This window comes from Hippocampus zosterae, chromosome 1 (genome assembly GCF_025434085.1).
Source record: "Hippocampus zosterae strain Florida chromosome 1, ASM2543408v3, whole genome shotgun sequence".
Classification (NCBI taxonomy): Eukaryota; Metazoa; Chordata; class Actinopteri; order Syngnathiformes; family Syngnathidae; genus Hippocampus; species Hippocampus zosterae.
Genome location: NC_067451.1, coordinates 8,313,664 through 8,337,221, shown reverse-complemented (window position 1 = coordinate 8,337,221; position 23,558 = coordinate 8,313,664). Strand labels below are relative to the sequence as shown.

At 45.5% G+C, this 23,558-nt stretch overlaps 1 protein-coding gene across 4 annotated transcripts; it reads right to left on the bottom strand.

The window, feature by feature from the left end:
* Positions 1-85: 85 nt before the first annotated feature.
* On the bottom strand, positions 86-21,470 carry LOC127600982 (H(+)/Cl(-) exchange transporter 5-like). Of its 4 annotated transcripts, XM_052065944.1 has the most exons (16): positions 18,988-21,470; positions 16,293-16,471; positions 16,102-16,201; positions 15,839-16,026; positions 8,748-8,870; positions 8,168-8,374; positions 7,950-8,030; positions 7,623-7,857; positions 7,375-7,550; positions 7,143-7,283; positions 6,380-6,566; positions 5,242-5,384; positions 5,016-5,165; positions 2,760-2,865; positions 2,450-2,666; positions 86-1,488 (listed from the first exon to the last, which is right to left on the bottom strand). In XM_052065944.1, exons 2-16 carry the CDS (start codon positions 16,422-16,424, stop codon positions 1,398-1,400), a joined length of 2,277 nt encoding a protein of 758 aa, XP_051921904.1. In that variant the 5' UTR covers positions 16,425-16,471; positions 18,988-21,470; the 3' UTR covers positions 86-1,397. The 4 variants fall into 4 exon arrangements, with proteins under 4 accessions (XP_051921904.1, XP_051921896.1, XP_051921912.1 ...); XM_052065936.1 differs by having other exon boundaries at positions 7,375-7,857; XM_052065952.1 differs by lacking the exon at positions 86-1,488 and having other exon boundaries at positions 2,476-2,666; positions 2,804-2,865; positions 7,375-7,857.
* Positions 21,471-23,558: the final 2,088 nt, after the last annotated feature.

The following is a 23,558-nucleotide window of genomic DNA, read 5'->3' as shown; positions in this document are numbered from 1 at the left end:
ACCACTTACAAATTGTTTCAAAGATGATTGTGGATTTTTTTTATTCATAAAGCAAAAAATAAATAAAAATAACTTTAAAAAAAAAAAATACTCAGGCGTCTGGAGAAAACGCCCTTCAAACCTGACATGGTCGGAGCACTCTACCAAATCACTTGAAGCCATTGAAACATTGTGCAACTAAGAATTACGTTCAGGCTTTTAATTTGAGCCATTTTCACGAGCCCCCACGCCCCCAGCCACCAGCATAATTCTGTCGGACCTCAAAAATGTCTCACTTTCAGCGGTTCATTTCCACTACAGTGGGATTTATGACTTTAGTCGGTTTCAAAGAACATTTAGTGGTCCCGAAGGCTTTTTAATTAAGTTTGTCAACATACGCAGTAATAAAACGCGCAGAGCAACTCTGTCGGTGGAAGAATACAACGACTCGATGAAACACTTTGATACGTTTTTTTACCTCAAAACGGCGCTCTGAGGCAAAATAAAAGTGAAAATAAGGACGCCCCTGCAAAAAAAAATGCAGTCTAACAGTTACCACGGCAACGGGGCCTCAAGTCCTTCACGGGGACACGCGGCTCAACACATGTGGAAGAAGAGCCTTTTCTTGACTTTTCACTTCCTCTCCACCCGACACGCGAGCCGTGTCCAGCCGGGGTCACTCAAAGAACAGCCACACCAGCGTCTTGCATTCCAAACGGTTACATAGAGGAAGCCCGCAGAATCCCGCTAATCCTGGGACGCGTTACAATTGCGCAGAATAATTTTTGTCGGAGTCTGGAGGAGCTGCCGTATGGCGATCTGGTTCACGGAGAAGAAGAACTGGGGAAAATCTAAAATCAGGCAGCCATCATAGGAGGACAGAGGAATAATTTAGTGGGGTGAACCATCTTTACATGTGGTAGCTGACATGATTGCTTCGCTTTGTTCACGCCTGCGTCTCTTTCTCACACTGGAGGCATCGGCAGCCTGCGAGAAGGAGGAGGGGCGGGCAGAGAATCCCGTCAGGCCCGACTGAGCGCTCCATCTGGCCTCGACTGACGACCATGGGGCATGCACTGGGATCCTCACTCAAACTTTATCTTCTCTGACGTCCCGGATTCTATCTGCTCACAAATTCTCTGCAAACTGGATGAGGAAGAAGGATGAGGAGGGGGAGGAAGAGGAGGCCGCTAACTCCTTCACATGGAACCGAAAAGAAGGACGACAACAACAAAAAATGGAGCAGATGTGAAATATTCCAGAGGCTTCCATCTGGCTGCTCCCACGTAACAATGGGGAAAAAAATCCCCCCCCCCCTTTTTTTTCCTGGTCTTTGACATCCAAACAGAGTGCATCGTTGCCACCATCGTCTCATGCGCAAAAAGCAGCACGGGATCCAAGCGGGTGTTCGGCCTCATTCAGTTGAGGAAAACGGAGTCGGGATCTCTGTTGGCAATCTGCGCCATGTGTTTGACAATGTCCTTTTTGGTGATAATGCCCAGAAGCCTCCTAAGCACACAGCCACACAAACAGGAGACAAAAGACAAGCGCAATGAGGCCAGGCCACACAACAACGTACCATCATAGGAGGCCCTTTGCGGACTGGCCTGGAATGGGAAGTCAAGCTTGCGGGGGGACATTGGGGGTGGGTGACGTGTTAGATGTGCCACGCCAAACCACGCTGACTTGGAAGGGAAGCATTTCAAGTGGTTTGGGGAGAATTATGGTGACACTAAGAGCCCCGACTGGCTGCCCGCCCATCTGCCTGTCTTACAAACACCTCGCTTGGAGCAACTCACGTCTGAGTAACCCACACCAGAAAATTAACACGCAAAAATGAAATATACTCAACTCGCTTCCTGGTTTGGTTGGGAAGGGTACAAAAGCAGCACATTGGATCACTTTTGGAAAATTGATTTTTCATTTAGCGTAATTCCCTATCAAGACGACACTATTGTTCAATAGAACCTCGGCATGTTATTCACGGCACTTTAAACCCACTTGTGAAAAATAAACTTTTAAACACGTTGACAGAGAGAGTAAAAGCAAAGGGACAAAAATATGACAAAGTATGTACATGACAAAAAAACAGTAACAGCTGTCAACAAAGTTCCCCCCAAATGTCGGTCATATTCCAGTTCTAACCGCAATCTAATGGGTGTTTACTGTTCTGTATGGATGCATTCAAAATCACTTTCAGTGACACGCACCCGTCTGTAAATGATTGAGGAGAGATGGATGTTCTCCGTTCCTAAACGTAATCGAGAGCAAAAATACTGAGGAAACAAAAGGAGCAAAAGTACACAAGTCATTTTGAGTGTCGCACTCTTATTTCACAACGTTCAAGCCCGTTGACACGGAATACTCCTAGATTGGCCAAGTCGGTGAGTGTGTGTGTGTGCGCGCGCATGTGTGTCCTTCACTCACATTATTAGTGTGTGCATGTGTTTGCGCGCGAGCGCACGCTTACCCGTTGTGCGTAACAAGGCACTGCCGCAGGCCCAGTTTGCGGAAGATGTCGACAGTGATGCCCATGGGCATACGGTCAGAGATGGTGAAGGGGCTGAGGTCCAAAATGCCCCGGAGTCGGAGGTGAGGCGGGGCTTTAGGGGGCTGTGTGAGGGCATGCTGTCTAAAGAGCACCTGGGACGCACTGACCACGCCCTCCTGCCGCCGACGGGCATAATCTGGAGCGAAGAGACAGCACAAAGGGATTTTAGTTTTTAAAACAACCTGGACGCACGGTTACAAAAACTACACACAGATGCACACGCACACACCTATGGCTACGAGTAGATCTCTTCGGAGAACGAATCCCACCAACCTCTTGGACTGCTGCGAGACGACCACAGGAAAACCACTGAAGCATGTGCTCTTCACCAGCGCCTGCCAACCAACAAGGTTACCCAGGGTCACGTAAAATCAGAAAGCAGACAAACAACATTCACGCTCACATACAACTATTTTCTTACTACATTTAAACGTCGAATTTAAAGTGATCTGAACTTTACTTTATTGACCATCCATGGCAACTTTTGTAACCACTTTACACCACTGAAGTAAAGAAAATATAATTCAAATGAAATTGATTCTTTTCAATACTTGCGCATACTAAATATAATAAAATTATTTTTGCTATTGCAGTACAGCAAACGTCAGACACTTAAGAGTTTTGCTCAATATTCTCCAGGGTGGTTTCAACTTCAGCCAAAGCGCAACAAAGCATCAACCTTTGGGGTATGATAACTTACTTTAACCTCCAGGCTCACTCGCTGAAAACTTTCAAACGGCAGAACACAGGGTGTTCTTCCAACCTTTTCTTTTTCTAAAGCCTTCGTCCTTTTGGACTAATTTTAAATCTTGCTTGTTGTCAAGCTGCTATCTGGCGCTAAGCTAACCTTGTTGTCAAGCTGCTATCTGGCGCTAAGCTAACCAACCTGAGTATTTTCGTGTCCTCTACGGCATTGAAATGGCCAGACTCCCTTCGTACGCCACTGTGAGGGGTCACCAGACAAAGGTGTTCATAAAATGTCGAGCTGTGTGACTAGATGACTGCTTAAGAGTTGTTTTTAATGGTCAATATCTCTGGGTTGGCTTGCTCAATTGTAGCCCGACTCCACACGACGCATGCGCTCTTGAGCCTTTGTCTTCGCTCCTAACTCATTTAATTCCTTGGCGATTTTGACGCAGTTTGGTTTGTTACAGAACATCAGATATCAAGCTAGGATATAAACAAGCCACGCGTCGTTTTATAACCTGTCATTTCAACGCAGCAGCCAGTCAGAGTGAAGGCTCCGTCTATCGATAGCTATGCTCTATCTATCAATATCTATGCACTGACTACCGCCTGTCTGAAATGTACGTATTTTGCTTACTTTTTCGAAACGATCGTCTCAGTCTCTGAGCATTTCAAAATGTCTTGGGCATCTTGGAAATGTGTTGCGCTGTTGGCGTTTGAACTAACACCCGACAAAAAAGATGCCAAATTGTGGTCGTTGCTTTTTGTCTGATCGATGCGCTGCAAGCGCGAGCCATGCAACCACCATCTTGACACTGTCTCATTAGAACAGGGAATTTCCAAACGCGACCCTCGATTCTTGTGGGTTTATGGGTTTTCGCGTGACTAATACAAAACAATCCCCAAGAAACATTATAGCCAACTATTTGTTTACTTATAGTAATACTGACTTAAAAAAACAATTCATACCTGTCAAGTTTTTGGAGTGCCAACCTCTATAAACTACCAAAAAAATCCTCATAAAGAGCAAAAAATCCTTAACATACCAAAGCATTTTATGTCAAAATAACGGCAGAAAAAAACACGAAATTTTCAATTATATTTATTGTAGATCTCCATAATACAATGTCTGGTTGACCCGCTTGATCCTCACAATGGTCGCAGGGGAGTAGGCGGGGGACACCCTGAATCGGTTGCAAGCCAATCGCAGGGCACACAGAGACAAACAACCACCCACGCTCACACTCACACCTATTGACAATTTTGAGTGTTCAATCAGCCTGCCACGCATGTTTTTGGAATGTGGGAAGAAACCGGAGAAAACCAGCGCAGGCCCGGGGAGAACACGCAAACTCCACACAGGGAGGCCGGAGCTGGAATCGAACCCGGTACCTCTGCACTGTGAAGCAGACGCGCCAACCACTGGACTACTGGGCCGCCCATGTCTAATCATCATTTTACTTAGTGGCATTACTGTGTTCAGAGTTGTATTCCTGCGTTACTTTTTTCACCAACTCCAAATGCTGACCCATCGGCTCGAAGTTACAGCATCCATTCAGCATCCAATTCGTATGATTTGTGCGATACGGCCATTTACATAAGATTCACCACAAAATCCGTATGAACTATGGCTAAACCGTATGAGTTGACAGGTATGACAGTTGCACATTCGTATGAGGTATCAAAAACGATATTCAATATTATATTTGGTCCGCGTGCGCTGCTTTTTTTTTTTTTTTTAGACACCATTGGGGATACCATATCACTGAAATACCGCCCAACTCTAGTAAGCGTTTACCTCCACCTGACCCAGCGTCATTCCATCCTGCGTAAGGACGGCCAGGGCGGGGTCCGACTTCCTGGGTCTCATCACGTCCTTGGCCAAACTGCTGTGCTCAATCTCATCTTTAGGCTCCAGGAAGGGGTAGCCTTTTAGACGGATGAGCGCCTGAAAGGAACATGGACAAACTCTGAACTGTAGCTTGCCCCCCCCCCCCCCCCCAAACACACAAACGCAGTCTCACCTCATCGAATCCCACCCGTACAAAAGCGTCTGCGACCCATTTGCTGGTCATGGTAGCGGCCAGGAGTGGCATGATGTGCTCCCGCCTGCCCGTCACCTCAAACATGATCACCACCAGGGACACGGTCATGCGCGTCACGCCACCTGTGGACACAAAGGAGCGCCTTCGGAGCGACCTGCTACCTTACGTGCTGCAAAGGAGGCAATACATTGAGGCCACAATGACAAACCCTGTGCAATGAGGACCACTTCACTTTGAGTGTATGAAACATGCAAAAAAATAATAATAAAAATCAGCAGACTGTGAGCAACTCAAAAAAATCCCATTCAGTGCAATAGAGGGCTCTGTCCTTTTAGCAATTACCCACAATGCACTACTGGCGGCCATATTGGAGGGCTGTTATAAACAAGCCATACACGAAAAGCCCTCTATTGAAATCTCAAATATTGGTGATAATGAAAAATGTCACTAGAACGAGATAAGGATCAATGCAGCATACCTGCCAACATTCAAACTTGTCGAGAGAATTCAATTTCAAAACTTTTTGTGATCAAATTGTTTTCTACATTTGAAAACCCTTTGTGAAGTGTACCATGTACAAAAATTTGACTTATTTTTTTTTCCTTCATCTCGTTTCACATGGAAAAACAATCATTCAAAACATGTGATAACTTGAAACACTCAGCATTTGTTACATTTGTACTTTAATCGCCCAAAATAGTCTAACACCGTTATCAAAATGTGTACTTTTTCTTAGCTTTTCATAAGAGTTGTCTTGCAAGAGCGGAGAACCTGATGCAACTTCGTCTCACATACAAAGCGAAAGGTTCAAAGCGTCACCGGATACTTTTTGGCCTTCAAAGTATTCTGCGCTTGCGACATTCTGACTGCATTCTGGCAATTGTGACGCGTCAGCGCACTCTAGTGACCATTATTGGAAGTGCCCGTATGCCGTCTGACTTGGGCGTTTGGAACACTGAGTTGGGAATGCTTCCCAACATCTTGCTCAAGCAGTGGCCGACGGCAAGTGTGAAAAAAAAAACATGAGCTTATTGTATAAAAGTACAAGAGAGACTTAACCAACACTAGATCGTCCTTAAATTTCCCACAACCAAGAAGATCAGGCAGGTGATCTTACCGAGGCACGCGGCGGCACCCACCACGGCGTAGAGGGCCGGCGTGATGCAGTCCCTGTGAGGCGAGCACCAGTCTCGAGAGAGCATCCAGTCGTGGTGGTGGTAGGCCAGCTGCTTCATGCCCACGCCCAGCAGCCGTCCCGCGATGGCACCCACCACCATGCTGGGGATGAACACGCCTGACGGAACCTGCGCCCGGCGCACACGCACACTTTTCGAATTTGTACTCCGTGACGCATTTACAGACTTGTTCTTCATGACAAGCTTGATATCTTTGTCGCACTTCCTGAAATGACTGATTGACTGATGTGTATTTTTGAGAAATCAAAAATTTGAGGTGACCACGTTTTATCACACCCAATATATATATTTATATTTATATAAATGTCACAATCATGTTTTTTTAATTGGTTCTAAGGAAACATATGCTTGTTTTATTGCTTCACATATGCAGGTGTTCACTTTTTTTTCAAATGATACAGCATATCCCATTTCATTACAACTTGTTTATGTAGACCCCAAATGTACGGCTTACGGACCCGCATGGGCCCGGGGACCCTAGTTTGACAAACATGGCTTAGAATTCCTCTTGTGAAGCAAGACAAAAACAAATGTCAAAGCAGGCAATGAAATGAGCGGTTTTGAAAAGAGGACAAACGCGCGCCATGAAATGACTGCAATTTGGCCCCATAAAAATGTTTTCTGCAAGAATGAGACAGAAATGGATCCAAACTGTGTGCAGGCGTGCGCGTGGGTGTGCGTGACCTTGATGCCAAAAGTGATGATGGTGATGATCATCTTGAAGAGCAAGGCCAGCGCCAACTGCCACAAAGCCGTGCGGAGACCTTCTCCGGCCGGCCGACTCGCCGTATTGTTCCCCCGACCGGTTTGGGATGTGTTGGCAGGCTAGAAAGTGCGCACGCAAGCACCGAATCAGCCGCAACAAAGTCAAAACAGGACCAAAGAAAAAAAGTCGTCGATCCAAGAGCACGCCTACCTGTTGGTATCCACAAAGCAGCGAGGAGTTGAACAGCGAGCAATCATCGAAGAGTTTGGAAAGGAGCTCTTCGCCGCTCATCCTGGTGTGGATGTTTGGGAATGCCAGCAAGGAGGTCAGCGCCGCCACCAACAGGACCTCCCTCACCGGGCAGCGGCCCAGACGGGTCGACTTGCCTGTAGGGGGATGAACGGACACGCGCGAGTGCTTACCAACTCTCAAGCACGCCGGCACGCAGGAGCACTCACGTGTGTGGCACCACGCAATGTTGGCCTTGATGAAGAGCGCCCCCCACAGGCCTCCGAATATCCCCAAGAGGATGAAGGGTGCCAGCTCCACCGGGTGCCAGTCGGCGTGAAAGTTCACATGGAACGGTCCGTGACGGCTGCTGCCAAACGGGTTAATGGATTGCAGCGTGTAGGCGGCCACCAGGGCGGCGAAGAACGAACGGCAAAGCGTTTTCAGGGAGAAGTAGTAACTCACCTGCCCACCCACACAACAAATATATTTTACACCCGCGTGCAAACGCAACACGTTGCCCGTTCTTGCTGACAATAGGTGTGGTCGAGCCTCACTTCCTCCAAGCTGAACAGGACGCCGCCGATCGGAGCTTCGAACGCCACCGACACCCCGACGGCGGCGGCCGCAGACAGCACCTGCGCGGCAACCGCAAACTTCATTCGGGTTCTGACAAGCAAGTGGAGCTTCTCGCACGTCTTGGACGCCGTCGCCGGGTCCTACGGCTGAAGCTACGGCCGGCGCGTTGTTGCGGTGTTACTGAGCCGGTAGGTACCTCTCGCCGCTTGGCTTCATTCTGGCGGAATTTGGTGAAATGGTGACAAAGGACGTTGGCGCAGCAGCAGGCCACGTGGACCAGCGGCCCTTCCTTGCCTACGGTGAGCCCGGATGAAACGGCCAAAACCATCGTGACCGTCTTGATGACCAGCGTCCACTTGCCCAAGAAGCCGCGGAACATGAAACCACTCACGATGGTTTTGATCTGCAAGACCAAAGTCACAAGTGAGCAGACGGAAGGGGGAGAACAGCTGTTAGTCTGCATTTGAACCCCCGGCCAGAGCGCCGCTTTTGAAACCGTCGGTTTGATTATATACGGTTAAGTCCCAATTTGGAGTTGTGTTTTAAGACGTTACAAGCGTATGGGAGTTGACACCTATTTGTGGGTGCGTGGTTCTTGAACGCATGCCCTGCCAAAAACTGGAGTTCACGAGACTGCTGTGTTGAATGTTTTGCTCATTAAATGCGTGCATGAAATGGCTTCCCGAGCCGGGAAGCGCTGATGTTTGTGTGCTTTGAGAAACGCAAAGGCCAGAGCACACGGATGCAAACGGAAAGTCGCAGAGAGTCTAACTCACCTCGGGGATTCCAGAGCCGCTCGCGTGCGAACCAAAAGCCCCGACCAATGCCACGGCCAGGAAGGCAAACAGAAGAGCCCAGAACATGTACATGAGGTAGTCCACCATGTAGGCAACTCCACCCTGACAAACAAACAAACACACACACACACACAGGCTGATTCCTAAATTGCGGGTGTTTGTAGGCGTTACAAAAAAAAATACCGGTAATAATGTGCACGGTTGTCGTAGCTGATGTTCCATTTGCGAAAGGATGAAAGTGTGTGTGTGGTTGGTGCTTCCAAGTTCCGCCTCGGAAGTTTTGTTTAGCAACTAGTTTGCCATCTTTGGTGCACTTTTTTATTTTCCATTTTCCGAACCACTTGATCCTCACTAGGGTCGCGGGGGGCGCTGGAGCCTATCTGTATCTACCCCGGTCAAGGATGACGCCTCGTACTGATGTCCAAAACGTTTATTCATGGAACACCGTGAAAACTAAAACACATTTCAAACAACAATCAAAATTATAATATCTTGAACAGGACATTAAATAAATAACACAAAATGACATACCGTGTGCACCTTGGTAAACCGAAAGTAGATCAAATAACGATAAATCACGTAGATCACACGGTATCGTAGTTCTGACTCTCTCTCTCTCTCTCTCTGTCTCCCGTTGTCTTCTCGATCTTTCTCTCATTCCTCGCGATACACTTGACCCGGAAGTGATTTTTAACAAACATTCCGAATAACATATTCAGAGGATTTAAGGAAAAACAAATATGAAAGTTCACATAGAAATATGAAATACTTTAGCTAAACAACAAGGCTAAAATAATTTTTTGTTGTTGTCATGGCAACCAACAACTCAGTCTTGGCGCCAGTTACACTCCCACCAAATTACTGTTGGAGTAACATTTGTAAATGAAAAAATACTTTACACCCTTGAAAATAATCAACAGTAATTTCACCCTTGTTCTGATGTGTCCTTAAACGAGACAAATTTAATGTCATTCAAACAAACAATGGAATTTACATATTCCAAAAAATGACCTATTCTATATTGAATATTTGACACCTTAACTTACAGCATCTGATGCTTTCTCCCCAACTTTCGTTCTCCTATCTGTACGGTTACCTTTCACACCAGTCCGTCATCATCTTGATTTGCTTCAATAACCTTAGCATGTTTCCATTCGTTGCGAGGGACATCATCCTCTTTGATGGTCACAACATCACCAACTACCATGTTGCGCCTTGGTGTAAGCCATCGTTGCCTCAGGGTAAGGTTTGCAAGGTATTCCTTCTTCCACCTGTGCCAGAATTGTTCGGAAAGATATTGAATCCTTCTCCACCGTTTTTTGGCGTAGAGATCTTCCTGGATAAACTTGCCAGGTGGGGGAAGTGGTAAAGAAGACTTCATTGTAATCAAATGATTTGGCGTGAGAGGTTCCAAACTTGCGGGATCACTGATGTTGTCAACAGTTAAGGGCCGGTTGTTTACAATGGACATAGCTTCATAAAAGAAAGTCCTTAGGGAAGAGTCATTTCACCTTCCAGCGCTTTGGGCCAAGACCGTGCTCAGTACACTTCTCACCGTCCTGATTTGACGTTCCCATACCCCGCCAGTGTGACTAGAGTGTGGCATGTTCATCTGAAAATCACATTGTTTGTCTGCAAGGTAGGAGGCTAATCTTTCTTGATTTAATTCTTTTAGCGCCTTTGCCACCTCATTTCTTGCTCCCACAAAATTAGTGTTTTGATCAGATCTTATATGTCTAACGGCTCCACGGATAGCTACAAAGCATCTCAAGGCATTGATGAAGGCATCGGTTGTCATATCTTCAAGAATTTCAATAAGCACTGCCCTGGAGCACAGACACGTGAAGAGCAGGCCATACCGTTTTTGCTCCTTCCTTCCCCGTTTGGTGTGGAAGGGGCCGAAGCAGTCCATACCACAGTAAGCGAATGGTGGTGTTGCATCAACCAGGTCACTGGGTAAGTCTGCCATCCGCTGTTCCTCTGGTGGTGCGCGAATTCTTCTACATTGTACACACCGTCTGATGTGTTGAGCTACAGCTTTACTCCCACCAACAATCCAAAATCCATTACTCCGTAACTCATTGAGAGTTTGTCCTCTGCCTTGATGTTGTATTTTGTTGCGATGTTGACTAATAATGAGGTTTGTGAGAGCACCGTCTGTAGGGAGTATTACTGGGTGTTTTAATTCAAGCGACACAGCTGCTTTTCTGAGTCTTCCTCCTACTCTCAATATGGCGTCTTGAAGGCACGGGTCAAGCTGATAAAGTTGATGGTTACAAGGCAGTTTTCCTGATTTCTCGCTAAGCATGCTCATCTCCTTTTGGAAGACATCCTTTTGTGTCAGTTTAACAAGGGTCAGTGTAGCTTGCCTTTTTTCTTCTACGTTTACAGGTTTTGTGGTTTTGATTCTCTTGGCTAGCCGTTGGATGCGAGCAATGACGTTAAATGCTGTTGCCCGTTTTGAAATCCGTGACAGAAGCTCTTGAATGTCAAATTGCCTTACAGCTTCTGTCTTTAACACTTGTACAATCCTCACCTCCGGATCTCCCACCAGTAGCTCAGGTGTCACCTCGTTTATGGCTATATCTCTCTCCCATAAAAACCTTGGACCGGTGAGCCAATTTGAGTTGATGAGACCTGTCACGTTCAGGCCTCTGGAGGCATGGTCTGCAGGGTTGTCTACTTTCTCTGCATCACCATCTTTAATGATGCCCTCCATAAACTTCAGATAGTCACCTTTGAACTTGTGATATCTGTCCAACTTCCTTTTCAGTTGTTTCAGTCGTGCCAAAGCCAGGACCTTATTGTTTGGGAGGTGAGGTCGTGCTTTGAAAGGAAGTGGCATTTCGAGGTGACCGTGTTCATTTAGTTGGAAGCCTCCTTTTAGTATTTGCAGAAAGAGAATGTCATCTTGAGATATGCTTTTTTCACCTGCTTTTGTGTCTGCAAAATCAGACTCAAGGGCTTTAATGATGGCTGATGGTGTTACAGGTGGTAACTCTTTGACAGATACTCGAAGACAAAGTCCAGTCACATCGCCTGCATTTACGCATTGTGCTACTCCTCCCACAATACTCCAGCCAAGATCGGTTTTGACAGCGTAAGGCTCGTAGTCACCTCCAGTAATGACCTCTCTTGGAATCAAGGCTCGGGAGCAGTCATAGCCAATCAATAATCCAACGCCACAATCCATTGGTGGGGGTATCTCTTGAGTTATGTTAACAAGATGTTTCCATGAAGTGGCTGTTTTGCGGGTAGGAATATGTGTCCGGTCAAGAGGAATAAAGTCTCTTGTGTAGGCCGGAGGTAGGTCAATTGAAATATTTGAGGAAAATCCTCTTACTTTAAGTCCACAAACTCTTTCGCTTTTTATCACTGAGTCCTTTCCCATCATCGTGGAGAGTTTCAGTTTAACTGGGTCCATGTCTACCTTAAGCTTTGCGCACAACTCTTGATCAACAAACGTGTGGCTACTTTGTGTGTCCAACAGCGCATAAGCTAGGGTCTCTGTCTCAGGTGCGTTAGGTGCTGAGATCCAGACGGGCACAATCATTGATGTACTCACAACATCACTTCCCTTGACACAACAAGATAGTGAGGATGTGATTTCTTCAGTGGTGTTCTGTGCTGAGGCTGTCTCCGTTGGAGAACGATCTTCATGTAATGCGGTTGGATGACTCTTTAGGCATACTCCACACATGGCTCTATTTCTACATGCCTTAGAATTGTGACCCTTTCTCAGGCATGCAAAACATAGCTTATTTTCATAGATGTATTTTCTCTTTTCCTCTGAAGACATTTTCATAAGCTTCTTACATTTATGTATATAGTGTTCTTCTCCACAGCATAAACATATGCCTGGATTTTCGGCATCTCGTAAATCGTTTTCATTGGGGTCTTGATCGGCTGTAGAGGTTTGCAGATCTGGGATCCTCACCTTTGTAGCAAATGTGTTTTCTTTTGATTGCCTACCTCCCTTTACCGTCATCTCAGTAGATTGTCTTAATGCGTATAGAGACGACACTGGATTGCAAGCGATGCGTGCCTCTTTAGATATAAATGTTGCAAAGTTATGGAAACTTGGATAGTCTTTACCTTCATCTAGCTGCTCTGTGACATGACGGTTCCACCTGGATGTCACCCAATCTGGTAGTTTCACCAGCAGTTTCTGGTTCTCCTCACAGTCGTTCAAAACTTGCAGACCCTTTATGTAAGGCATAGCGTTGCTACAAGTTTGTAGGAAATCGCTGAATTCTCTCAATTTGAAATATTCCTTCCCACCAATCTTTGGCCATCCGTTGAGTTTTTCTCTGAAAGCCCTCTGCACAATGAAGGAATTACCATATCTGGTGTTGAGTCGATCCCATGCTTGCTGATAGGCTTCTTCATCTCTTCTATAAAAACTGCCTTCAAGAGAAGATTTTGCCTCCCCTGCTATGTACTTTTGTAAATAAAACAACCTATCTGCAGGGTTTGAGCATCGCCTCTCTATCAGAGCTTTGAAGCTTGTACTCCACTCTATAAAGTTCAGAGGATCACCTGAGAATACTGTAGGCTCTGGGTTTGGAAGGCGACTGAGTGCTAAAGATTCCTGTAATATCTGAACCAAGGTTGTCTCATTTTGTACAGTTTGCTGTTCGTGACGTGGGGCATGGTGAGAAGAAGGAAATGCAACATTCTCTTTGGTGTGTACGGGACTGCTCGTACCATTCCTTTCCTTAATTTCCTCTTCTTCATATACACCTAACTGTGCCTTAATTACTTCCATGTCTCTCTGATTTTCAAGTTTTTTCAACTGCTGACGTTGAGCTTCAATAGCCTCTTCCATGTTAATCTCAGCTTCCTTCGCAGCCAGAAGAGCAGCCATTTCGGCCCGCTTAACTGAAATGCTTGGTGATTCGGACGGGTGCCCGGAAGGCTTGGCACTGGGTGCTGTAACTATGGAGGCGGTGGAACCATATATGGACCTGGCATATTCGTTATCTAACAGCATGTGTAATTTTGCGTTTTCTGCCACAGCATCAAAATCTTCTTCATCTTCTGTTAGACGGATTCTCATTACTTGCAGTAAGTCTGCTGTTGCCGCTACACATGAATCAACTTTTTGCCGTAATTCTTGACTTGGTGTTGTCCGGCTTCGGACACTGTCGTATATTTCTTTTATCTCACCCTCAAGCTTCTCAACTTTATCCATCATGTCGTACATGTCTTGCTCAGGGCACCATTGTTTTAACTTTCTTTGGGTTTCTCTAACATGACTTTTCCATTTCTCATAAGTTACATTTAACTTGCCTTCCTTTTGAATGAACTCTTTCTCCTTTAGTTCCTGCATTTTAGGTGTCAAATGTCTTAAACGAGAGGATTTTCTTATTTTTGCCTCAGCCTCCCTTTCCACATTTTCATGCTCTTGCATCTCATCACACTGACTGTCACTATATTGAGACATTTTTGGAGCTTTCAAACTTCAGAACCTGAGTTTTACAGAGCAATAATAACAATGATGCGCTTGTCAAACATTCAACAGATATTTTCACACATTCAAGAACTCACATTCATTAGTTCTCATTTATGATAATCTTCGCCTATGTTCTATCCATCTACTTTGTGAGCTACTGGAAGCTGTATAGGCCTTTGCCAACTCTGGTTAATGTCCACCGAAACCTTTAGCTGCTACAGGATGAGAAGCACCGTCGCGCGTTGAAATCTTGCCTTATTGCCGGTTGAGGAGCGACGATGCATGCTGAGGCCTGTAGCTTGCTGCGGGTTGAGTGCGACGACGTTCGAAGTAGCTCGTGGATAGCTGCGTGGCACGCGGGTCGAGTGCGACGACGCTCGATGTAGCTCGTAGCTTGCTACGTGATGTGCGCCGAAGCCGATAGCTTAGCTTGCCGTGGGGGAAGCACCTGCGCGCCGAAGCCTCCAGAAGGATGGATGAGGACACGTTTTCACTGTATCTACCCCGGTCAAGGATGACGCCTCGTACTGATGTCCAAAACGTTTATTCATGGAACACCGTGAAAACTAAAACACATTTCAAACAACAATCAAAATTATAATATCTTGAACAGGACATTAAATAAATAACACAAAATGACATACCGTGTGCACCTTGGTAAACCGAAAGTAGATCAAATAACGATAAATCACGTAGATCACACGGTATCGTAGTTCTGACTCTCTCTCTCTCTCTCTCTGTCTCCCGTTGTCTTCTCGATCTTTCTCTCATTCCTCGCGATACACTTGACCCGGAAGTGATTTTTAACAAACATTCCGAATAACATATTCAGAGGATTTAAGGAAAAACAAATATGAAAGTTCACATAGAAATATGAAATACTTTAGCTAAACAACAAGGCTAAAATAATTTTTTGTTGTTGTCATGGCAACCAACAACTCAGTCTTGGCGCCAGTTACACTATCCCAGCCGTCTTTGGGCAGTAGGCGGGGGACACCCTGAATCAGTTGACAGCCAATCGCAGGGCACACAGAGACGAACAACCATCCACGCCCACACTCACACGTAGGGACAATTTAGAGCGTCCAATCAGCCTGCCATGAATGTTTTTGGAATGTGGGAGGAAACCGGAGCACCCGGAGAAAATCCACGCAGGCCCGGGGAGAACATGCAAACTCCACACAGGGAGGCCGGAGCTGGAATCGAACCCGGTACCTGTGCACTGTGAAGCCGACGTGCTAACCACTGGACTACCAGGCCGCCCCACACTTTTTAATTTTTTTATTTAATTTTTTGGCCACACTACAGAAAATCGCAGAATTTTTTTTTTCCTGAATACCAGATGATTGGAAAAAAATTAATCGGTAAATAGGTCACTCCTGAATGCTAAACTGTCAATATGGCCACTAAACGGAACTCCAAGGCAATAATGCCCGTTTGCTCCTGGTTTTGCGGATTATTTCCCACACACTTGTGTGGGTAATCGAGTTTGCGTTGTGTTTTAGTTCATGTGGCCCGAGGTGTCGAGAGAGCGTGCAGGCAAATTGCCCTTTCCTTCATATAAGATGAACCCCCCAAAAAAGCCTGTTACTAAAGAGGTGGGGTTGGGGGGTACCTGTGAGGTCCCGGTGATAAGCTGGGCCCAGCTCTGCCACTGTGGACAACGGTCCCACTCCAGAAAGGTGGTCTGGTTGGAATTAGAGCAGCAGTGCTCGTGGTTATACCAGAAGCCCACCAGACAGACTCCGTCTTTCATGTCCGCCAGCCAGTGGGTCGTAATGTCAATGGCGGCCGCCACCGCGCCTGGTGCGGCAAAAACAAAAACTTGGTGAACCAACACGCGAATGTGACGGACGTGACGAACGTGGATGTGCATACCTGCCATGAGGCCCACCAGGAGCATGAGCAGCCATCCCGAGAAGGCGTCGCTGATGCTGAGTAGCAGAGCCCACAGCGACTCTTTGCTCTTGCTCTGAATCTAAACAAACACGCAAACAAACGGAAAGCCACAAACTCAAAACATAACAACAAAGTCTGCAAAAGAGAAAAAAAACAAAGGCAAAACGCACCTCTCGGAGTCTGTCGCGGCCCTTGCTCTTCTCCCGTACCCAGTCGATGGTGTTGAAGTTCTTGTAGGTGTCCACCCCCGGCAGCGGGTCCTCATTGGGGTCTGCCAGCTTGCCCGCACCACCCCCGTTCATGGGTCCGCCGGCGCCGCGCCCATCGCAGCGGTGCTCCTCGTAATCTCCTGCGGGAGCCAGAGGGAGAGCGGTGGCGCTTGGTCACGAGTGCTCCTTCCATTTTTTATCTTGGCTTTGCCATAGAAAGCTTTTGAGCATTTATTCGCTAACCAGTTGAGGGGACGTGAACTAGTACACTCTATGTCCTCAATAGTAACACAATTCGATGCACAAGTAGAACAACTTACGTACTTACTAGTCCTGTTTTTTTTTTAACTATACTGGATGACATTTCTGCACACTAGTGCAACTCTGACACGTAAGCAGGACATGTCAACACTACTAGGAGAAACGCAGCAAGGGGTGGCCATCTTGATGGAACTTTGTCATGAGCTCTTCAACCCCCTCAAAAATCCTCCTTCAGATACATTCACTAGAAAAAAATTGAGGACCCTGCTCTATTGCATACACTGCTCTTCTCATGGATACATTTAAATGTTGAAATTTCAACCTAGGAAAACATCAGAACGATCACCCGAGTATTTTGGATTAAAATGCTTAACGTTGCTTCCTGTTAAAAAATAAATAAAAATTACAATCAATTGTCACCATAACTAATGTAGACAATTGTACTTATGTCCACTTCAACCTAATATTTTGGGATTTTCATGTGGCAAAGCAGACGCGATTCGCAAGACATCCTGTACGCCCCCCCCCCCCCCGCACATTCAATTGTTCCATCATCAGAGAAAGTTAAAGAAACTAAACGCGTTTGTGTTGTTGTGCCTCCGTCAAACGTTCGTTTGCCTCTTTCACCAACAAAACACGAAAACCTATTTTAAAAAGTCGCGTCTACCTCCTCCTCGCTGTCCCTAATGTGGTGGCCAACCCAAATGCTATTTGATGTCACCGCCAAAGGAAGGGGAAAAAAAGAACAGATGTTTTCTTCGTGTTGTTTGCCTTTCTTGTGGTTGTTAGTAAAATGTCGACGACTTGTAGCTTCCACCGAAGCACGACTAAAGCTACGTATGAGACGTATCGGTCCACAATGACCTCAAGTACTGACGTGGGTGAGTTTGGTTGAATGATAATACCACGTCATTCAGCGAAATATTCGATACGTCTTGAGTCATCTTTTGAAGAACGCCGTCATATTGCTTGGAGATGACCTGACCCGATGGCACCGAGTTTTAATCTTTAAAACGGCAACACGGAATCGTACAATATATTCATATCGTTTACACGATACTTTCTTTAACGCGAATAACATTTTAAGACTATTTCACAAAATATTACGAAAGACTAGCTTGTGGACATCTTACAATTAAGGTAAATACAACATTAAGTAGAATTAACTGCGTAACCCCCAACTTGATAGTTGCACGCAATAGCTTCACAAAGTGGCGCATAACTACTTTCAGACAAATCCTGTTGTTCCTAAGAAACCGCGTTACTATTGAAATCACGTGATTCTATTACAAATCCATTGTTACCAGGGCAACCAATAATGTTTACAAACGTTATTTATTTGTCAAATTACAACATGGTTAATTAATTAAAATGAATCGGATAGCTCACTCGCGTGAAAGGTGAAGGCGGTCCTGGATGTGTGCCCCCACGTAGTCCATCACAACGGTCAATTAAGCAACCATAAACATGTGTTAACAGTTAACACTATCAAGCGCTGCATACGTCCATGTTTTTGTAGGATTTGAATTTATTAACTCCTCAATGCACTTTAAACGAACTGTCAACGCTGTAGAAAAAACTACTCTTGTGAACGTTTGACACAGGTGTGATCGAGACTTGTGATCACGACACGCTCTTCTTCACAATTACAGCCTCAACCTCGGAGGTGCTGATGTGGTATGTGCCATCTTGTGGTTAACACTGGTATTACATCATTCATTGGGTCCGCAACAGTAAAAAATATTTTCAAAATTAATGGAGAGTCAAGATATGTTTTTTGGGGGGTGAAAGAGCAGTGGATCGTTCTATATACATTAAAATACACCCGGAAACTCTTCTGTGCATTGATTCAACCCGACCCCAGATGCAGTGGAAAATGGATGGTCATATGCACACACAGTATAATGTCCCAATTAAAAATGAGTGTGCGGTCCTCTGCGGACCCCAAGTAGGGCTGATGGAAAAAATGTTGCCCTCCTCAATCATTGAACGCTATTATGAGACTTCAAAAGACAGATTTTTGTTTGGTAGAACATTAATTAACCCTCACAATACTGTGATTTAATTCTCATACCAGGCGATTTTTTTTCTCTCATTCTCTAGCACGAAGGGACTCCAGTGATTTGCTTTCAAGTCTTTCTCCGTTTTGCTTGTGTCAACAAAGCAAACCCAAAGAAAGGGAAAGCCTTTTGGTCCAAGTGTGTTCTTGTCGTCTGGCTCGCTACTCACACTCGTTACTCGCCGTGAGCAGCTGGAATTAAACTCGCTAAAATCACACTTCCGTTACTGAAACATCGTCGTCGAGTTTCGACAAACTTGACATCTGTTGCTATCTAACACAGAGCACAATGCATGATGCCGTAAAAACGACAACGCATAATTATTTAGAATTTACCTTTGACGCAATTTCATCATTTGTCACATCTGTAACGTTTGTTGTGAAGGAAGGTGCCTTTCACTTCCGTCCGTCAAGCGCGTCTTGACAGTAGCAGGTGACAGGAAAAGCAATAGAACTCAGAACCGTCGGCGCATTTCCAAGTAGGTCAATGGAGCATTTGGAATCAGCGGCCTGCGTCAACATGCTTATCAAACAAAGAAATCAGAAATCGGACGCGTTTCCAACAATATGTCTCTTTTTAAAAACTAATAATCAAGAACTGACTCATTCTCATCTCTGTTATGTCAAACCAATTCGAACAAATACATCAGGCTTTTCCTCAAGTTTTTCAAGAGCACTGTAAAAAACATCCTCAGCAGCTGCACATCAGAAAACAAACAATTAAAATAGAATGAATACAAAGAATAAATACAAGCAATATGTTTATTTTCAATGAATATATTTACCTTTGGGCTGCACGGTGATCGACCTGTTAGCACGTCAGCCTCACTGTAGAGGTGCAGGTTTTGATTCCAGCTCCAGCCTTCCTGTGTGGAGTTTGGATGTTCTCCTTGTGCCTGCGTTGGTTTTCTCCGGGTACTCCGGTTTCATCCCACATTCCAAAAACATGCATGTCCCTATTTCGCCAGCAGCCTGGTGGTGGTCTCAAGGGTGTAAGAAGAGGTCAGATAGCTCAATGGTAGAAACGCAATGAGCACTATGTCGTAGCTTGTCGCAGTTGTTAGTGAAACTTTGACTTTCCCTCTGAGCAAAAGCAGAGAAAGCAACACAAGACGAGTGGAATGCCCAATGCGGCAGATTTTATTGAGTGCACAAAAAAGAAGTGTCGTGGACGTCACATGCCTTCACACCGGGATTAATACATAAATACATTTCAACAAATCAAACAGCGGTCACGTGAAGGAGGAATGCTGTGGAGGACATCCGTCGTCAGCTTGGCTGTGTTTGGAATCGCATGCTAACATGCTAATGCGCTAAGGCCGTATATCCGCACCGTGCGACTTGGCTTCACGAAAAGCTTGACCTACTTCCAAACTACGTCAGCAACTGGAGCAACTTTTTATGCAACGATAAGGCTGTTTGGTTCATGAAACATCCGGCATATCGATCAGTTGTTCAAACGTCTTGTGGCCAAGCAAGCTTGTTACGGCCACACTTCACATTAAAAGCCAAGTTCTCTGGGGGGATGATGTCAGGACATTGTTCTCGTCCAGGGCTTCCCAGCCTGTTTTGGATAGCTTCTCCCCCCCCCCCCCCCCCCCCCCCCAACAAACCTGATTTCGTTTTCAGACTTCTTGCTGATGACCTGATCATATGAATCAGATGTGTTGGAGGAGGGAGGTATCCAAAACAGGCCCTTGGACTTGGACATGTTGAAGTCAGTTTGAGTAAAGCCTCATAGCCTCCTCGTCTGTTTGGAGACGACGTTTCTAGCTGAACATAGTTGGCTTCCTTGACGCCTCATTCAAAAAAAGCATAGCTGGATTTGTCTTTTCTCAGTAGATTTTTATCTTGAGGTAACGCTAACTCACAAATGTGTCCTTTTCTTTGAAACCGGTTCGCCACTGGGATTTGTCCTTTTAAAACTCATTTGAATCCTTTTGTCGGAGATTGTCATATGCGGCGATTTCAAGCACAGCCGGAGCACCGAGTGGTGCGTCCACCCGTACAAATGGGAATTTCCCAAAAAAACGCGAGTAGAGCAAGAAGGAAATGTGTGTCTAATAGAACAACTACAGGCGTGTAGCCAAGGAGGAAAAATGAGGAAATTGTGCCTGGCTGGCTGGAAATAGAAACAAGGTTACATTCCTATAATAACCGACTAATTAGGCTCTCGTTAGCAGTTAACGAAGAGTCGCAAGGTGGCACCGCGTGCTCGGAATCTAGGCCGGCTTTTGTCCTAGTTTCTCTCATGTCAGCGTCCTGAAGGTGAACGAGCGCCGATTTGAGGGTGAAGCCGACACCGAGCGAGCGGAACCCGAGGTAACGCGACGCCAGCCGCGGGGTAGGTGCTCGTACGTGAGGCGTTCAGGTTACCAAAGTGCGGAGAGTGACGTCAGCGGCGTGCTAGTGACACCTTGGATCCGATGACTGCAGAAATATTTCAATACACCGGGCCGCGTTTTCCTTGTCCCGTCCTTTCGGAGACACAAGGGACAAGCAGCGCCTCCGTCGACTTCGCCATCATGAAACCGGACACCAGTCGAGTGTGCTTGTCTTTTGTCGTTTGTTTTTGTGCGTTGTGAGCCGCGGCCGTCATCGGGACGTATTGAATTGCAGTTTTTTTAACCCCGCCCCCTCCCAAAGCGCCTTCTGCTCATTCTCATGCAAAAAAAAAAAAAAAACTCTTTGATATTTTGCAAACGTTAGCGGAAAAAAAATCCTCATCACTTAAATAATAGCCCCGCCCACCCCAACATTTCTGTACATCAGCAGAAATATTTTCTTTTTTTAGGGGAGGGGGTTCCCATTCCGGTAGTGTCAGTCTACTTCTTTTTCTTCTGGAAACGCCTGAACTGGTTCTGGATGGCCAGCGCAGCCTTCTCCGTTTCCGGCGCCTCCAGGTCGATGTCGATCTCCTCCTCCTGCTCATGAGCCTTTGCCGCCGAGGCCTTCTCTGCATGGGGAATGGGGGGGGGGGGGGGGGGCGTTTGGCGGGCTCAGTTAGATTTGTTCAATTCAAGCATTCTCCACTCAATTAGTCCACTAACAAATCATGTTTTGTGCTTTTGTTGTACATTCTGGTTCGATGTTTTCTTTCTTTTATTTTTTTGGAACACATTCTGGTCTCGATTAGTCCTTCATGAAATAATTTGAGTCAGATTTGTCCTTTTCTAACAAAATGTGTTATTTTAGGTCCCGACTGAAAAACATATTTTTTATTCCGCTGTCAATGGAAAAGGAAAAAAAAACAACCGATCAATTGACAGATTTGTTTAAAAAAATAATATATATATATATATATATATATATATATATATATATAATGCATTAAATAACCCACCCCCATAAATTTAACTGGGAGTCCATTTTTTTGCAGATTTTCATGACTCGCGGGGTGGCCTGGTCCTTATTCCATGTGAATAGTGGGGTTCAACTGAAAATATACGATTAAAATATAATAAAAATTGTTTTCGGTTCCCATGAATGCATTGTGTGGTGCAATGCATTTAATTAATGAAGTTAGAAGGACATTAATACTTCTCATATGTGTTTGTGTGACCAGTAGTTGAATGTGTGTCACACTTAATACTTTTGTTGCATTCAGTTTTTAATTTATTTTTTAGATTTTTTAAAATAAACCACAACTTCGGTTCTATGTGAAATAGTGACATCCAGGTCAACTCCTTTCACAACTTGCATTGCTAACTTTTTTTGGGGGGGGGTTGCTTTGTTTTGAATGACATGTCCATAGAATTACCTGATTACCACATTTCATTATTTTTTTCAATAGTTGGCGAAGCAAGGTTATGGTAGCGATTAATGTGTAATTAAAAAGTGAGCCCAGTGTCACTTGTGTACAACTGCTATGAATGGTAAGTGTACAGAAAGGTAAAAACAATCGGCACACATTAGCCGCTTGGCCGATGATTTTGGAATATGCTTGAAGGGCCAAAAATTGTCCATTTAATCAGCCAGCCGATTAATCGGTTATTTTATGTACTAATAGTTACTTTTTCAGAACAAAGTGTCATACAGCTGAGTCCTTTTGCGAACGTATTTTAGTCAGATTAGTTGCTTTCTAAAATATTTCGCTTTCTTTTGTCCTTTTCTAAGAAAATCTGGTACAGTTTAGTCCTTTTCCAATAAACTGCGCCGCTGATGAGTGCTGGTCTCATCTTGCATTTCCTCCCTCCGAAGTGCCAACCAGATTCGGCTCATGTAACACATGAGCGGTACTTTATGCGGCTTTGTTTGGTGTGATGTCACAATGACACTGTGTATTTGTCAAAAAAATAGCGATTTCACAGGCACGGCACATAAGGCAACACTTATTGGATGTTCTTGCAGGACTGTGGTTATTTACGCACCTTTGTTGTCGTCCGCAGCCACCTGGCCGCTGTTGGCCGACTTTGGAGACGTCAACTGGGAATAGGAGGGGGGAAAAAAAAACTCAGCACATTAGCGCAAACGTTCATCAACTGGCGTGGCATCAAGAGCTGTGGAATGTTGCCAGCGTGTGGCAGAAAGCAGAGGACAAGATGCAAGTGACAGACGGAGGTCCCACAATCGCCCCCTCTGTGACGCAATTGGCTGAGGGTCAGAAGACGGACGACAAGTTGTGTTTATGTGGAGGGAGGGCGGCCCAGTGGGCGAGTGGTTAGTCGTTGACCTCACAGTGCAGAGGTACCGGGGTCAATTCCCGCTCTGGCCTTACTGTGTGGAGTTTGCATGATCTCCCCGGGCCTGCGTGGGTTTTCTCCGGGTACTCCGGTTTCCTCCCACATTCCAAAAACATGCATGTTAGGCGGATTGAACACTCAAAATTGTCCCTAGGGGGGAGTGTGAGCACGGATGGTTGTTCGTAGCTGTGTGCCCTAAGATTGGCTGGCAACTGGTTCAGGGTG

What these genes read in the sequence shown, in the direction of transcription:
- LOC127600982 (XM_052065936.1), bottom strand. Translation starts at nt 16,424, where the DNA reads ATGAACGGGGGTGGTGCGGGCAAGCTGGCAGACCCCAATGAGGACCCG. An exon ending in CCTGGTGGGCCTCATGGCAG is followed by an intron (nt 16,027 to 16,101) that starts GTATGCACATCC and finishes TTGCCGCACCAG; the next exon opens with GCGCGGTGGCGGCCGCCATT. An exon ending in TGCTTTGTGGATACCAACAG is followed by an intron (nt 7,284 to 7,374) that starts GTAGGCGTGCTC and finishes CGCACTTTCTAG; the next exon opens with CCTGCCAACACATCCCAAAC.